Source organism: Ammodytes marinus (assembly GCF_949987685.1).
Source record: "Ammodytes marinus genome assembly, chromosome: 19".
Taxonomy (NCBI): Eukaryota; Metazoa; Chordata; class Actinopteri; order Uranoscopiformes; family Ammodytidae; genus Ammodytes; species Ammodytes marinus.
In genome coordinates, this window is record NC_137223.1 from 11,465,293 (window position 1) to 11,483,223 (window position 17,931).

The following is a 17,931-nucleotide window of genomic DNA, read 5'->3' on the forward strand; positions in this document are numbered from 1 at the left end:
CATTATTTGAGGAATGTGTTTGGCAAGTAATCATGGTGGTGATTTGCACCCTGGACACTGACAGTTTAAAGTCCTAGGTTTGCTAGGAAAATATTTACATTGGGAAACAATGTGCTTTCCATAGATATTCACCATTATGGTGAATTAACTCCTTAAAATTGTATTCGTAAACAAAATATTTTGAGCTTTTTGAATAGTTGTGATCTATTTAAATATGTCACCTTGTTACTATGGGGACATTGTGATGTTACTATTTTCTTAAATCTTCTGAGTGTTGCTAAAAATGGGTAGTTTCAGCCCAATAATATCTCAATGAACGTGCCTGCTCAAATATAGACCTATGAGATATGCATCAAAGATGCGCGAAAGTTGTCCGTGTACCAAGTGAGTTCTCACTGAGGATTCTCAATGTGGCAGCATTCACATCCTGACATGCAGCCTATAAAGGGTCTGAGAGTAAACATATGGGTGTTTGTGGACAGCTGGCAGAGACGTGCAAGATCTTCAGCTGGTATTAAGATGTCTAGCTCTCAGTGTTGCCACATCCATTATAACTCAGGCCGGGCTGTCCGCTTTAATAAGAATGAGTTCATAATATATTTCCTGAATAAAATTTCAAAAAGGCTAAAATATTATAGTGTGGCCCACACATGTCATTTTGTCAGATTGTGGTTTTATGCATGAGCAGCCACCATAGAACAACATAAAAATAAATTCACAGTTATTCACACGCATAGAGAAAGTCAATGTTGGAAGGCACCACTGAGCAGGACACAGCTTAACCAGTGACCAACGAAGGCCCCTAGCCTCTATTGGTCCACTTGGAACCCTGGGAGGAGTCTGGCCATCTCTTATTTATATTCTCTTTACTTGGTTTGGGTTTGAGTCCAGTTGTATTGGTGTGGGTCTCAGGTATATTGTGTGACAGTAGTTGTGGATGTAATGATGTACAAGGTTTAACCAAATAACACTCTAAAAACTGTGCAATACATTTAATTTTATTGGCAAACTTATGATGTTCAAACTTTAGTGGGACTTGTCCATAGTGGAGTTGAACTATAGTGATGTACAAAGTAAAAGTAGGTGGTCTTGCTGTGTTGTGTTCTTGCTATTTTGTCCACTAGTGGATTTTTCATTCTCCAGCATCTGTGTCCTGAAACAAATGTCAAGGTTTGTGTAGGTCTAATATTTGCTCTGTGTGTTGTTTAACCTTCTGCAGGGGTCATTGCAGATCAGGCAGATCAAGCTGAGGAGCAGACGTCTGTGTCACATTCCTCATGTGGCCTTCATCACAAAGACGATGTGTACTTCTCTGTAGAGGGAAAGGCCTGAAAGTAAGACTCTGTCTCTGTGTGTTTTCGGGGCAATCATTTTGACTTTGAGTAAGTTCAAGTTTTGAGCACTGGGGCTAGAGTTCACCTAATGATAGCTGGTTGTCCATAGTGATGTGTTTTGGCTAAAAGAGGCCTACGGCAAGTCCAAGATATCCACTTGTTTCTGCTGTGGTAATGTTATACTTTGTATTCCCACATCATCTAAACATAATATCGACTGACCAACAGTGGACTGGATGAAAAATAGCTCCATTCTGATGAACAAACACACAGACATGCATGAATTTTAACAACTATTTATTGTCTTGAAGTATGTAACAAAATAATTGCGATTAAAAACTGCACTTTTGCTTTGTACAACTAAGAAAATGTTTACAGAAAAGCAAAACTAATTGTACAAAAATAATGGTAACAATGATGCACAAAAACAAAGAAGGTAAAAACGATAAAGAACAGAAACATCCTCACGTCAGTGTGCAAACCGTTTATACAGATGGACATGTGCCCTTTGGTAAGGCCACAAATCTTGATAAATTATTTAAATAGCGTTTATCTACACTCTCACACACACATTTCAAGCTCTCACAAACTGCTAAGACAAAACAGGACAATAATTTATTTGCTAAAAACAGCATTAGACATATATGAAAAAGCAAAATTATTTATAAAAAAAAAATCCCATTTTATCGTCATTCTCACTGGGGTAGGTCAAGGGATTGGGAGCTTGTCGTGTTTTTAGATATGAAATGTCATACTATTTACAACTCATGCTACAGTAGCACTAAGATGTCCATCATTTCAAAGGAATATGAAAAAGTACTTGTGTTGTGTTTTTGTTTAATCAAATTATACAACAGCAATGAGGTAATATTTGTACATCAAAGATTTCCTTTGTTTTTCATCTCTCTCTGAAGAAAAGGCACAACAAGCACATAAACTTCACGCTGGATAGCCCTATCTGAAGAATACCTAATTCACTTTGTACAGCGGTAGATGATAGACAATGACAAGAACATGCATCCTGGGTCTGACACCTGGCCGATTCTGGGTCAGTTTTCACTGTGATATTGAGTAGACTTTCTTTTACACTTTTTCAAAGCACTCAATGTCCTTTGCTGCCTACATTGTAGGCAAGAGTCAATATATTACACGTATTTACATAATTCTAAATTGAAATCCTCCAAAGCTGAGGGAGATGTATCTCTTCATTAACCAAGGTGTTGGTGTAATACGGGGAGTGTTTTGGTGGGAATGCTGGCTTTGAGATTACGGGCTCTTGCAAATCTTTGTAAAATATAATCCTCATATTTCTAACTTGTCTGATATAGGAAGTTTGTCACTTCCATCTCACCCTGAGTTTTTTTCTTAACCAGACAACATCAACACGAGCCCATGATAGTAAGTAAATAAAAAAATAGCTCACCAAAATTTTGTATCTCTTTTCCATAGATCTTCTCAACAAAGCGTTTTTGTTCTATTGATGGCCAGTCTTCCACATACAGTACATGCATCAGCGCAAACATCCCCAACATCATATTCCCATTACTTCTAACTTGACCCAGTCCAAATTGTTTTCTTAAAATGCAAATCCTCAACAACAAAAATTCTTAAAAAAAGGTATCGCTGTTCTCATCCTTTGAGTCCTCAATATTTGTATCGTTCAGAATCTACATCCAGGCAGATCTGGTGTAAAAAAAAAAAATAAATGTCATCAGTTTTTTCTTTGGGATGTCCATCCAGAACAGAACGTAGAAAGGCACACAGTATGAGGGAGAGAGATATAAAGAGAGAGAGAGAGAGAGAGAGAGAGAGAGAGAGAGAGAGAGAGAGAGAGAGAGAGAGAGAGAGAGAGAGAGAGAGATGTAAAGGCTTGGAAGTGCATAGTTGTCTATGGGGAGCCATACCCACACAGAGATGAATGAGGTCTTTCAGAGAGCGAGAGCGCAGGCAAAGCTGGGATAGAAAGGTGTCTATGTCCTACTGGCAAAGTTAGAGGGGTTGTTTTATTTCCCCAACTGCTCTCTCTGCTCTCGTGGATGTGAAGAGGTGGGTGGAGGAGTAGAAGGGGCCCCTCTGATCCTCAACTGGCAGTCAACAGGTTGGTGCTCTGCCCGAACCAGCTTGAAGCTACCCTGAGGCTGTCCACATGCCCTTCACCCTGTCCAAGTGAGCGTGCCTCAGAAGAAAGGATTGCGGAGATAAATCGGTCCCTGGACTTTTCATCAGAATACATAAGTTCATACTTTATACAACAAAAGGTGCATTCCTCAGAGATCCTGCGCCATGCATTTAGTTATCTGTTGAAAGAAAGAGACACAACAAAAAGAGTTGGATAGGGCCTTCTAAGGGGCATTCTTTGACATGCTTTCTAACAATCACAGTTTTCTTGACTTACCTCTGCATTCATACTTGAGGTCTGAGAAGTACACCATCTCTTGTGAGAAGACAAAAAGACCTAGCCTGCCGCCCGCGTATGTCTTGTCGTAGATGCTACCTGTGTCTGCCATGATCTTCTTGCCTTCATACATCACAACTCTGTGGAAAAAAGAGAATAATAAAAAAGTTAGATAAGGTCCAAAACTTGTCAACCTCTATTTACTTATATTTAGACTCATTAATAACATCTGCCCACCTAATAAGTCCTGTTCTCGGTCTGTGGATCAGATGCCATCTGTAGGCAGTAAAGTCTTTCCATCCAACATTCTTAGGGTCATGCCAGAGAGTGCGGACCTAGGTTTTGGTGAAAAAAACAACAAGGAATGGGTTTATTTCTTCTTCTTTTTTTAAAACAAAAAACTCTATATTACAATCATCTGTTGGGGGAATCAAACCTCCAACAGTCCACCAACTTTCTTACCTGTCCTGGAGTATTCCCTGTGTGCCAGAGTGCATTCCTGAGGTGCTCCCCTGGGCCAGTGGTGGAGTTAACCACTTTAATAGATAGGCCAGAGTAGCCCTGGGCCTTGGTGGGTTTATTCGACCAGTATGTCTGCGTAATCTGCTTCCACATCACCACATAGAATCTTGAACTGGACTGGTATCCGAACACAAAGCCGGCGTAATCATCATCCCTCTCGGTGTTGATGAAGAAAGTCCCACTGAAATCCACTGAATTGAACTCGTGGAAACCTGAACAAAATTAAAGGAAGTTAGAGGCTAGAATTACAATGCACACTTTCAACTCTAATAACTTCATGCAATTTGATATCGAATGTATTTTCTTTGGCTGAAATTGGGGGCATTTTGCCGACAGTCACAACACATTTCTTATGACTTACCAACAGCGATGCCAGGGTCGCAATTGACAGTCTGGACAAGCTCTTTGCCCTGATGGCGGACAACCCAGTTAGGATCAATCTGTGAGGTGCCTTTGGGGTCAAGAGGAACCATCTGGAACTTGCGGAAGTCTGTCTCACTAATGTCATGGTTCTCTGGACAAACGTCATGGATATCAGGGATGTTGTCCTGGTCAAAGTCAAATTTGCAGGCATCTCCACGACCATCACCTGAAAAGTACAATATGCATTCATTAAAAATAATATCCAAAGTGTTTCAAAGATCTCTATCTCTGGTGTGATAGCTCTCTTTCAGCGTGTTGCTGCTGAAGAACCCTTTAAAACAAACTGTATCCTTTAGGTTTGGAACATGGACCCTTTTGCTCACCATCCGAGTCCAGTTGGTCAGGGTTAAAGGCCAGTCTGCAGTTGTCCTTATCATCAGGGATGCCATCATTGTCATCATCATGGTCGCAGGCGTCTCCCTTGCCATCCTTGTCGTGATCAGCCTGGTTGGCGTTGGGGATGTATGGACAGTTGTCCAGGTTGTTCTGATGTCCGTCCTCATCGATGTCCTGGTTGCTGTCACACTTGTCTCCCACACGGTCATCATCAGAATCCACCTGCAATGGACCAAGGTTTTGGTGTTATGACTTGCCGTATGGCTTAAGGAGACAATAAAGTATGAGCATATGACTTCATTCCACTAAGTTTATTTTTTTTCACCGCAATTAGCACTTTCCTAAGGCTGAAATATGTCTAATTCTGTGAAGCTGCCAGGCTCAATTTGTCCAAGATCTGTCAGCGGTTTTCAGCTACTGAATATCAAACATCACTCCAGAAGACTCATTTGCTCCTCCTACTCCAATTTTCCTGTCAAGCTAGCACACCCTACGGCACTAAGAAATAATAGGTACAAGGAGGATGAATGGAAGGATATAAAGAATTGGAGCTCAGACGGGATGTGAGGATTTGGGTAGATTCATTATAATTATGTCAAAGACCTAAAGAACACAACAACTTTTGTGCAGTTTTTGTTGTCTTTGGAGCAGCAACTCCCATTGCTGCATCAATGTCTGGACTTGTCTTTTTTGGCCTTTAATTGCAGAATGCAATTCACAAAGACCACATCAGTGTAGATTTAGACTCCCCCATCCTTTTCCCTGAGTCCCGTTGTTCAACACATTCCTATTTCTCAGTGTAGCATGGCACAGGTGGACTAAGCAGGCCTGTGGTGCACATAGCACAGGGCCAGACTATTCCTCAGTAATATCCAGCCTGGGGCCTCTTCCCTCACATTAGCCAGCTGACATCAATGGGCCATTGAAAAGACCCCCAGCCCCCCACCACGCCTTATTGAACTGATGTGCCCTTGAGCTGCATACAGGATTTACTCCACCTTTACATGGCATGATAGAGCTTAGACGGCTATACAGGGCTAATCACGGAGGCTCTGTCTCAATTGAGGACAGCTATATGCTGAGCTATAGAAAAAGGCAGGATGTGAATTATTTTTGGTGGGTGAGGTGGAAGGAAATGGAGAAAGGCGGTATGTACATATGTGGGTCCACACACACCTGATCAGGATTATGTTCCAGAGGGCAATTGTCGCACATGTCTCCAACTCCGTCCAGATCTGTGTCTCTCTGGTCGACATTGTACACATAGGGGCAGTTGTCCTTCTCATTCATAATGCCTGGGGAATGAATGGAAACAAATGATATGACAGCCAGTACAGAAAGTAGAAAATATTTTACTTAAAGCTAAAATGCATCATTTTTGTCTCCCCCATCAGGAATTCTGAGTAATTACAACAACACTGTCGCTGCATCTACATGAGGTAAGCCTTTTGTGATCACGCTTTGGATTTTATTTATTTGGCTGTACGTCTTAACAGTAGAATCAACAACTGAAACATTTCTTGGCCGCTTCTTGGGATTTTCTGAGCTCTGAGAAATACAGAGAAAGTTTTGTGGAGCAGATAGGCTTAATAAACTTTGTGTCAATTCATTTGGAAATGGCTTGAATGTAACCGACATTCATTCATATGAAAAAGTAACCTTAAAAAAGCATTAAAAAAAACTTTAGGAAGAACGTTTTTATTACAGATTAACGTCCTCACCATCTCCGTCGATGTCCACAGCGCAGGCATCCCCCTCTCCATTGTTGTCTGTGTCTGTCTGGTCTGGGTTGCTATTGTAGGGGCAGTTGTCACAGCGGTCACCCACATCATCACGGTCATAGTCGTACTGCCTGGGGTTGAACACGAATGGACAGTTGTCCTGTTTGAAAAAAAACAAAAGATAAAGTTAAGTGAGTCGATTTAGTCAATTGTACACAGGGCAAATTAAAATGTGTCTTTTTGCATGGTTAAGAGAACGTTTTCAGAAGTAATGCTTGTCATTTGCCATCCGGGCATGAGTGGATCTCTTTACAAAGAGGGAGTGATGTGGGATGAAAAGATGCTTTATTTTAAAGCCCTGTCCCACATCTACATTTTGAGATCAGCAAACACACAGTGCAGCCCCTTCAGTGCTTAACCTCAGCGTTGGAATTTGAGGTTTTGGCTTCGGGTGGGGAGAAACATTTACTTTCCTGCCTCCCCTCCCCTTCCCCCTCTCCACCTGCGTTTTTTATTAGACAGCATGAATGATGAATGCAAAAATCCCAGGTCACGGAACACACACGCTCCCTTATTCACCATGGTCACATCTGGAGACTTTCACTCACCCTATCGTCAGGAATGCCATCATCGTCATCATCATTGTCACAGGCATCTCCAATGCCGTCCTTATCGTAATCTTCTTGCCCAGAGTTAGGGAGGTTGGGACAGTTGTCCTGGATATCAGAAAACACAGTCAAACAAGTCAGAGTCAAACATACAAGTAACATAAGGGTCTTCCTGCCTCAAGGTTACTTACCTTTTTACAGTGATAGGTGGCATTCTCCACACAGACCAAGTCAGCATTGGGCCATCCATCCAGATCGGTGTCCTCTCCACAGATATGGCCGTTGCCAGCATAGCCAGGCTTGCACTCGCAGCGGTACATGGGATCGGCAAAGTGTCCAAGGTAGTTACAGCGGGCATTTTTGTTGCAGTCATGGCTTCCATCGAGGCATGGATTAATTGGAGTGCACACCTGGAGAGTGAAGGAAGGATGCTTAGTTTTATCACTGAGCAGGCTGGCCGCGCATGGTCCAAATTCATGACATTCTGTTTTTAGAAAGGTGGAAATTCATTACAATAGGTGGGATACAAGCGTACTTAACACAAACTTTCCCTGTTAGCAGTATTTATTTAGCATCTGTCTCATAAACTCTTATCTGTTTTTGCTTTCTCCTGTTCTCCGATTGGCTACCTTGACACAAAGACAAGACTGTACTTGCCTGTTTCTTAGCAGCAGCCTGCTCCACACCTTTGCCAAACGGCTGGGGTCCCGAGTAGCGAGTAGGGCAGGGCAAACAGTTGTAGCCAGGGTCTGTGTTCTCACAGCGGTGCACACCGTTGAACTCAAAGCAAGCATCTGGGACCTCCTTGCACTGTGTTTCGGATGGAACAACCATTGAGATCATGAAATTAGAGAATTGGTAGATGATTTAAGATGCATCAACACTGCGTTCGTCGATGACCAAATCATAATACAAAGTCTAAGGGATTTTTACCTCATCAACATCTTTACACTTGATACCATTGCCAGTGTAGCCTGCTGGGCACTTTCCACACTTCCAAGAACCATCGGGGAGACTGGTGCACTTGGCTCCAGCAAAGCAGGGATTAGACAGGCATCCATCTGAAAACAGCAACGTTACGTAGCTCAATATCAATACGTCAACTGCTCAAGATCAGAGGTATCATTCAGATCTAACCTTTATTTTAGATTTATAACAACAATTTAAACTTAAAGGTGCTACGAGGACCTTTTCGATATTTCTGAAACAAAAAAAACAGTCAAATTTTTCCTCTGATGATCATTAATGACATGCAACAGCAAACGAGACCATCAGTACAAAGAATGCTAGTTTTATATAGTTTTTCTTAATGCCTTTGTCATGGGTACGCTCACCCAGGAACAACAGCTGGCATAGTAAAATTACTAACGCTTTTGTCCAAAGGGGGTGCAAGAATAAATACAAACTGAAAGTTCCTCGGAGCACCTTAAACACAGAAAAATATGCCCAACACAGCAGCAATATAGTAGATTCAAGTAAAAACAGCCTGTTTAAAATAAGACGGATAGATAGATCTAAAATGTATAAGCTATGTAATTGATTCCAATGCCTCACCAATTGGGCATGTTTTCTTGTTGCACATCTGGGTGTCTTTGGCATCACCCACACACTCTTTGCCTTCGTATTGTGGCATGGGGTCATTGCACAGGCGTTTACGGGTCTGGACACCACCTCCACAGGTAACAGTGCAGGTATCCCATAACGACCAGGGTCCCCAGTTGCCATTGACTAAGGGGAGGTGAGAAGAAAACCCGATTAATTTCTTATCCTTGAACATAAAATGGCACAAAATTGCAACAAGGCAAATATGAGTTGGTTGGACTTACTTGGACATGGAGACTTCTGACACTTCTCGGTCTGCCGGCCCTCTCCCTCACAGTCCTTGCCTCCGAGTTGAGGAGTGGGGGAGTTGCAAAGGCGGATCCGGGTGATGACACCAGCACCACAGGTGACAGAGCAGGATGACCAGGGTGACCAATGGCTCCAGCTGCCGTCCTGCTTGACTGAGGGGCCGCAAAGGTCAGAGGTCAGTTATTAGGAGGCAAAGGCAAGTAAAACTCAAAATGAAATCACATAACAATGTGACTCGGGCAGGCTGCTTAAAAGGTGCAGTGTGTAAAAGGAATTGGAATTTTTCAGAACAGACTTGGTAGGAATAGAATAGAATATTCACAAGTAGCCTACAGTATGTTTTAATAAGTGTATAATCGCTTGAAAAAATAAATAAAATGTTATTACCTGAGAATGAGCGTTTTATATCTACATAGGGATGGGGTGCACCGCCATGTTGCACTGCCATGTTTATACAGTAGCACAGAAAGGAAAAACTTAACGGCCTCACAAAGTTCTATATATAATGGGTGTCTGTGACTCAATGCATCTTCACCTCATCACTTGATAGTGTGGAAAGACTTGAAGCAGTTGTGAATGATGCCATCTATAGTAACTAGCTTCTTGTCCTTGAAGGCCAATGTAGCTTATGTAAATTATCCGAAAAGGAGGGGTTAACAATGGAGCGTTGCATTCTAGTACTTTCACTACTGGATGACACCGACATACTCCTATATTACACATTGTACCTTTAAACAGGGCCCACTTTGTTTGTGTTTGGTGTGAGTGTGTTTTGTCAACTCACAGCGCTTGTCGCACTCCTGAAGGTAGCAGTCGCGGGTCTGCACAGAAGTGCCCTCACAGTTGTTATTGATACGGTCGCAGGAGCGCCCACGCTGCTGGATGCCCCGCCCACATGATACGGAACAATGGGTCCATTCAGACCATGGCGACCAACCGTCCTCTGCATAGTCGCTCGCTGAGCATGAGGGAAAGGGAGAGAATACGAGAGTGAGGGGAAGAGGGACACAATAAAAGAGCTATTCCAGCTAGGCGGCACCCCCTCACAAACACCCCCAAGCCTAAATGAGGAGGGAAAGCTCTTAAAGCGGAGGGCTAATAGTGTGGATTTAGCTGGGCCTGTTGAGAGGGAGGGCAGAGACTAACACACTTAGAGAAGCCCGAGGAGTAGAAAGGGCCACTGTCTTTATAATGCATAGGGATGCCCCATTGGCTTATGTTTTCCTAAAGAGGAAACCGATTTTGCAAACATGGTGCTGGATGTGTAATGACTTCAACAAGTGGCTGAGGTCTGAATGAATGCGGCTCCCCCTGTTTATTTAGGTTTTAGGGAGGAATTGCAGCCAAGCCTGCATATGTATGAAGAACATGTCACTCTTCTCTATGTAGAAGATGGCCTCACTAAATTGCCAAGCATTTTTCCATTCCACTTTAACCAACTTGCCAAATTACGGCCGTTTCAACATTAGGATTCAAAGATGTTGTGGGGCACAAAGCGCCAATGTTTCAAACACATAAGCACCCTTTCATTTACGTGGATGTTATTGCAGTTAAATCATCTCTAAAACTAGCATGTTTTCTCTTGAATAGAAACCTTTACATCCAGGGAAATATTTGTGGCTTTTTGTTTTATATGGCAAATAACATAGAAACAGCTCTTTCAGTGAATGGGACAGTGTTTAAATGCTCAGTCTTAGATGAAACAGATAGTGTATGGGGACTATTTAAACAGTAGCTTACAGTGCAGGTTAACATACAGTAGCTGTAACTACAGTTTACTTTCTTATAGCCATGCAGACAGACTTTGTCAAACAGAGATGCTTACGTGTTCCACAGCGTGGGCAGCACTCCCCATCAGGAACAGTAGCATTAGCACAGGGGATCAGGGGGCAGGAGATCTTGCGGCACACAGTAGCAGAGTTCTGCACAAACATAGAGATCAAATGTATTGTTTAACATAATGCTCAAATCTGTGGATACCAGCCAAACGTTGCAGTGATTTTCTTCCAAATGCTATCCAGGTGCTGGATTAAGTCCCTATTTTTAAATTGAACTGAGACACCACAGATCCGTGATTTAGAGTTGATGGTTGTGCAAACGTATTTCTAGTATAATGTGCTTCAGGTTTTATTTTAAAATCCAAGTCTTAGTCCATGTCGTGCAACCAAGTCATTAAATTCTATGCTCGACATCTTGAGTTTGCACAGATTTACCGTTCCAGAAAAAATACTAAAAAGCAGAATTCTGGCAGAGATTGGAGACCCCTGCAGACAGCCACTGGGTCAGGGGAGGTTGGGAATGTGGCCAAAGTCCTAATAATGGAAGTCGCTTTCACTGCTGCTTGCTGAGTCAGACTGGGCACAGAGCCCCAAACAAGTAAAGCCAGCCTGCCAGCACAACTTGTGTGGGTGCACTGCGAATGACTAGGGGATAACAACTGCTTTTAACTATGCATGCTCATGTTATCCCTTCTGGATCCGATCACTGACAGGAAATAAAAAAGGAAATTGGGACAACTACTCGTGTATCGGTAGGAAAGGAAATCAGGGAATAATGCCTCTCTGTGAAATACAAGAATCTCCCCTGCCAAGTGCGTATTTTGCAGTGAAGACTCATCTTTCCGCTTGTCAGAGCCAAGGTCTTGTTCTTAATTATGGGCAATGCTTCTCTTAAAGTCAGGTTAAGTACCTCTAGGCCACAGTGGAGTTGAACTTCTGACAGCAGACCCCTCATTACAACAGTAGGGTGTCGGCCTTCTGCCAGGCCTTCACACCACTAATTATTGAACATCAGTTGAGTGGTGGTAAGTGTGTATGCCTCAATGTGAGTTGTCTTTACGTATGAGTGTGTGTGTGTGTGTGTGTGTGTGTGTGTGTGTGTGTGTGTGTGTGTGTGTGTGTGTGTGTGTGTGTGTGTGTGTGTGTGTGTGTGTGTGTGTGTGTGTGTGTGTGTGTGTGTGTGTGTGTGTGTGTGTGTGTGTGTGTGTGTGTGTGTGACTACAAACAAGTTTGAGCATAGAGTGCCTCCTCCCAGGCGTGTACTTAAGACACAATACACACAAGCTGATGGGAGCAAATTGAAGATCTCACCTGACAAGTGCACTCGGTGCAGTCATCAACGGTCCACTCGTCTCTGTTATTGTGCACGATGCCGTTGTGGAGGCAGACGCCACTGTGGATTCCCATGCGGCTCCTAATCAGCTTGTTCTCGTCCGTCTGGTAGGGGTTAAAAAAGAGACATTTATTGGTAAAATCAAACTACTTTCCCTGGGGGTCTGTATTCAAATGTTTAGTTTCATCATGCCACATTGAGTAAATAAAAGTTAGTAGAAGATAGTTAACAAAGGAGAATATACATAATATGCATTGTTAATAAAAACATACTTTTTCCTAAAAAGGGAAGGTAGCTGTGGATAATTAAAGATCAGAAGCTGTTCAAAGTTACATTTTGCAGCTAGATTTGTGTGGATTTCAGTTTTGGTGCAAGCCATTACTGCAGTGGAAATCAGATAGTGCTATTAACTGCATGCATAATGCCTCATCAGGCTCCCCTTGTTTTTTAAGCCCTCTAAGTATTCTTTGTACATATCTTATAACAACAAAATATGCTTTTACAGTGCGACACTTGACAAACGTGTTAGTTGTGTGTAATGTTGTTTTGCTGCACAACTATATGCATGGGGTGATGCACCCAAGACCAGACACATACTGTACAACACACACACACACACACACACACACACACACACACACACACACACACACAAACACACACACACACACACACACACACACACACACACACACACACACACACACACACACACACACACACACACACACACACACACACACACACACACACACACACACACAAAGGCAGACGGTCTCTTGCACCCTTCTGTGCCACCAGATGGTCTGGTGGGTTTCCTCCTTACCACCTTGCGGATGTCATTGGAAAGCTCTTTGACCACGACACCGAGGCCCTTCAGCTCCTTAAACATGCTGACCAGGTCCTCGCAGGAGAAGCCACAGACCATCTGCAGGTCTTCACCAGGCCAAAAACACAGGGAGAAAGGTCGTTCATAGGTAAATAAAACCATTCTCATACTTTTAGTGCAGTCTGGTCAGTCTCTAGGCTGGGGATGTGAGCCATTATACAGAATGGAATGATGGGAAGTCAGCACATGTCAGAGTCACATGCAGAGGTGTTTACCTTTAGTCTTGTGTCCGGTGTACTCTGTTCTGATGGCTGAAGAGCCGTTGATTTTCTCCAGGACCATGGTGTCAGTCGTCATGGCTGGGAGAAGAACATTGATAAATCAACTTAAACATCTCCACATGTATTTTTTCTGGTTCGTTTATTATTGAAAAAGGATATTGTTCTTGAAATGTTACACATACCGCACCACTGTTAATAATTATGAAAAAGTAATAAGTTAAAACAGTGCAGCCTACAGAACATACTTGGAGACCAAAGTATCCGATATTGGTAAACTGGCATTCCTGTCTATGAAGTGGTAAACAGCTTCCCAGGGGAGGCATTCTTGTGCCCAAGTTAAGTTTATACACATTTGATAAGAACGTACAAGGATGTGTACATGAGGCAGATGAGTGATGAGTAAACACACAAGAGGTCTGGTTACTCACATCGTTGGCAGCCTTTGTTGCGGAGGATGGCATCAAGTGTTGTTCCAAACACAAATCGCACGTTTTGCAGGACCCCCTGCAAGTATAAATGGTCCGTTTAGGCTATAATGTGGTACAATAGCAGTTAAAAAACCGTATATCACCACAAACTTTAAACATTTAAATAATTATTCAGTTCTGCCATATGTGCGTTTTTACGCATTTGGGCATCATTGCGCATGGATTTAAAACGACAAACTGCTGACAAGGCATAAGTAGAGAAATGACTGAATTGCTTCGGTGAAATAAAAACATACAGTCGGGCCGTGGTCTTACCATGAACCTGTCCTTCACGGCTCCCTTGCCGATCCGGAGCTGCGCGCTGGCCGGCGTGTCCAGCGTCAGGATGCTCTGGATGGGCACATCCAGCTCGGCGTTGTTCACCTCGTCGCATCCCGCGTACAGCAGCGCCTGGTCCTCCTGCACGAACAGCGTGATATTCATCCACTGGCCCGTAGCCAGGTCCACATCTTCGATGGAAACCACCTGCTGCTTGTTCTCGGTGGATAAGACTATGTCCAGGGTTTTCGCCTTGCCGTTGGAGACGATCTCAAAAACGGGTCCGGAGCCGTCCGTCTTCTCCACAGTCAGGAGGCTGCCCCTGGTCCGCTTGAACTGCTTGAAGTTGAGCAGGAGGAGGAAGCCCCTCTCGGCGTGGATTGAATCGATCAGGTCCCTAAAGGAGCTCTCGGGGACCGGGGGGATCAGGTCCGGGTTGAGGATCTTGTAGGCGGGGCTGTACGGGTCGTCTCCTTTGACCAGGGTGACCCCATGGTTCTTCTTGGGGACTTGGATGAGCTCAAACAAGTCATACACGCTATTGTCTTCTCGACTCTCTGCGGGTGAATAACAAGCAGTCTGTCAGCCTTTGTCTGGCAGAGCACCGGACTTCTGTTGTTTTCACTTTCAATACCCTGCCAACTCTTTTATAACCACCTCAGACTCGCATGATAAACTATACTTACTTTCAGATTGGAAAAAACAAATAGTATTAGGCTTATCTTCAGAAGTTTAACAAGTTCAAGTTGAGCCACTGAGTTCCGCCAAACTCACCTGCAACTCGCGCACCCTCGCAGCTCCAAAGCATCAATAGTAAAAATATCCCTGTCAACTTCATGGTGACACACCGACCTGCTGCCTGCATGTGACAAATAACCACAATATGTCCATCAATCTAAGAATGTGTAACATTAAAGTCAATGTAAGAAAAGAAAAAAAGGAAGGGGACAACAGGTTGAAAAAGAAATTAAGAAAAAAAATCAAAAATGTCTTCTTTTTAATTCAGTGCAGCTGAATTGTCACATTCCTGAAACTATTTGTCACTCACCTTCTTCACGAACACAGCAGATCGAAGGTAATAGAATCCCGCAAAATGTGCAAAAAATAAAATCCAGCAATAATCCTCAAGAATGAATGTATGGTGAACTATTTAAAAAAAATGTTCCAACGTGAAATGAAGGGAAATATCAAAATCTTGCTCGTTTCTTTTTTTTTTTTTTCTTGTTTTGTTGTATTGATGGAAAACCTGTCCCTGCTGGTATCGGCCGCTAAAAATCTCCCTTTTTAAGCCGAGGGGGACAAAGTGCTATTTAAATAGTTTGATGCCATTCCTAAGAAATGGCTTCGTCCAATCACGGTGAGGGGAGAAAAAGGGACGAGCTTATCCTTTTTGCTTAGAGAGAGAGAGAGAGAGAGAGAGAGAGAGAGAGAGAGAGAGAGAGAGAGAGAGAGAGAGAGAGAGAGAGAGAGAGAGAGAGAGAGAGAGAGAGAGAGAGAGAGAGAGAGAGAGAGAGAGAGAGAGAGAGAGAGAGAGAGAGAGAGAGAGACGCAAACTTTCCTCTGCGGGACGAGGGACCAACTTCAGCGTGTTTGCACTCAGACTTTTAATGGACCAGTGTTTCCTCTTGCAGCGTCTATCCATCAGTCTGGAGAAACATTTCCATCTAGTAGATTTCACCCCAAGCACACTAAAAATGACTGTGATATTCATATGACAGGCCTACGCCAATTGTCTGTCTCTGATATGCAAAGTGAAGAAAATAAAATCACAAAAGGGCTAGTTTGTTATTGCACAAGGTCTAAATATTTAAATTACTTCACATCTTGATATTGCTTTAGAGCCTTCAAGCTATAGCACCAGTAGCTGCAATATTCCTATACTATTCACAACATGCATGATGTCTGTGGCCCATAACGCACAACATGTGAAACTTATTTGATGTCTTTTTACGTTTTTTCAAAACTCATAAAACTATCTTAAACAACATCTACTTTAAGTCTAAAATGTTCCTCTAACTGACAATAAATGAGCCGTCTCTATTCAGTTTATAGTTTTTTTTATGCAATCTTAAATATACTACAGAGTTAGTTCTCCTACTTACTGTTTTGACTGTTTAGAGAAAACTGCATTTTTCAAGTCCAAAAAGGTCACATAAAATCAGGTCTGTACAGCAGTGAGTTTCAGTATTATCAGCTGAAGTTGCAGTTCCACCTCCGACCGCTAGGAGTCGACGTGAGTTCACTGCAGAGGCGCCTGAGGCATGTTGTGTGGCTGCAGCTGAGCACACCTGAACTGACTCAGATTTTCAGTTATTTAGTTTTTGTGCAAAATAATAATTTATCAAGCTGTATTGAACCTTGCTATTTTGTCTAAGTGGTAGGCCTACAGGGCATCCGCCACGGCCGGCATTATTCTAGAGCAGGGGTTTTCAAAGTGTGAGAGAGTGAGCCCCCCCTCAGAGAACAAATTTCAGCGGAGCCCCCCCCCCCCCCCAAAAAAAAAAATGTTCTAAATCCCTGTGTGTTTTGAAAGATCTTAATTATTTGACAAATTTAAACATATTTTTGAAACATTCTAAACATTTTTGTGCATTTTTAAACACATTTTTAATACATTTTAGCATCTTAATCCAATGTTTTAATCCTGCTTCCTTTAAGCATGGATAGTAGTGACAGAGTGTGCAGCGGAGTGAGAAAGATAGGCAGACAGACTTGCCCAAATTATTGACTAGTTAAATGTCATTCACACACCCAGTGTTTTTTTGCTAGTGCCTCCAATGTCCTGATGGAGGAAAATAGTAGCCAGTGGAGAACCAGACCCTCGTAGGGAGGTCCGGGGGTATGCCCCCCCGGGCGTTTTTTTTTTCACCTTTTTAAAGTGAAATGCATGAATCTGGTAGCCTGGAAATCCAGACCCTGATATCTTGAACGATAGAGGGTCTGGCCACGATCAATAGTAATTTCCAACTCAAGGGGCGGCTCCTACTCGTGCATTTCAAATGCCACTGCACGCAGTTGGATAGCACTACAACCAATCAGAGCGATGCACAAGGTGACGTAAGCCCCGTTCGTTTAGCGAACAGCTGTTAAACTGTTAAATTAAATGTTTGCCGTTGTCGGTCGGCAAAACAGAACATTCCACTTACTTGCTAATGAAAGATTTGAGTGCCGTCTTCCAAATCGTTAAGGGTCGAGGCCAAAGCAGTCTCAAACTCACACAACATATCCGCAGCCATCTTTGATGTTTACTATCACGGCTTCGACGTCGCATGCACGTCACTGTCGTCATCCGGTTACGTCCTCCCCAGAGTACCATACAAAGGGCTCTGGCGCGCCCATATTAGATAGAACCAACTGAAACGTGAGCCCAGATTTCTGGTCTTCTTGATACAGCTTCAAAGGAGCGTGTACAGACCAACAGGCGCAGCAAATTTAATTTGCCAGCGCCTAGTGGCAGGTCTGGGAATGCCAGGCTATGAATCTGGTGCACTTTGAGAGGAAAATTAAGAGGCTAAATATGAGGAATTTTGTGTGAACAAATAATTTGGAGACACTGGGTCTGATGAATTGAAGCTATTGAAGAAAGACACATAGGATTTTCCATGAAAATATTAATTTAAAATAAAAAAATGTATGCAGGGTCCTCTGGGTTGGGCTTGGTGCTCTTTTTCTTTAACGAGACCTATTTCTCTGTAATATAATGAATGCATTTAAATGCAGTGAGAGGAACGAAGCATAAGAACTCTTGTCCAGCTATGCCGTGATCTTAATATA

At 42.9% G+C, this 17,931-nt stretch overlaps 1 protein-coding gene across 2 annotated transcripts; it reads right to left on the bottom strand.

Annotated features, from left to right (window-relative positions):
* Positions 1 to 1,614: 1,614 nt before the first annotated feature.
* Positions 1,615 to 15,426, bottom strand: thbs1b (thrombospondin 1b). Of its 2 annotated transcripts, none has more exons than XM_080047949.1 (23): positions 15,206 to 15,426; positions 14,932 to 15,016; positions 14,155 to 14,714; positions 13,840 to 13,915; positions 13,406 to 13,489; positions 13,131 to 13,237; positions 12,280 to 12,405; positions 11,016 to 11,112; positions 9,975 to 10,148; positions 9,166 to 9,342; positions 8,894 to 9,067; positions 8,273 to 8,400; positions 7,997 to 8,149; positions 7,531 to 7,749; positions 7,340 to 7,447; positions 6,732 to 6,891; positions 6,187 to 6,305; positions 4,998 to 5,232; positions 4,613 to 4,840; positions 4,192 to 4,463; positions 3,967 to 4,064; positions 3,730 to 3,869; positions 1,615 to 3,631 (listed from the first exon to the last, which is right to left on the bottom strand). In XM_080047949.1, the coding sequence occupies exons 2-23, from the start codon at positions 14,993 to 14,995 to the stop codon at positions 3,624 to 3,626; spliced, it is 3,507 nt and encodes a 1,168-aa protein (XP_079904075.1). In that variant the 5' UTR covers positions 14,996 to 15,016; positions 15,206 to 15,426; the 3' UTR covers positions 1,615 to 3,623. The 2 variants fall into 2 exon arrangements, with proteins under 2 accessions (XP_079904075.1, XP_079904074.1); XM_080047948.1 differs by having other exon boundaries at positions 13,128 to 13,237.
* Between the last annotated feature and the right edge of the window lie 2,505 nt (positions 15,427 to 17,931).

Excerpts from the sequence above, each read along its gene's own strand:
- thbs1b (XM_080047948.1), bottom strand. The coding sequence starts at position 14,995 with ATGAAGTTGACAGGGATATTTTTACTATTGATGCTTTGGAGCTGCGAG. Across the intron at positions 13,490-13,839 it reads CAACAAAGGCTGCCAACGAT|CCATGACGACTGACACCATG; the intron begins GTGAGTAACCAG and ends TTCTTCTCCCAG. Across the intron at positions 10,149-11,015 it reads CTGCCCACGCTGTGGAACAC|CGAGCGACTATGCAGAGGAC; the intron begins GTAAGCATCTCT and ends CCTCATGCTCAG.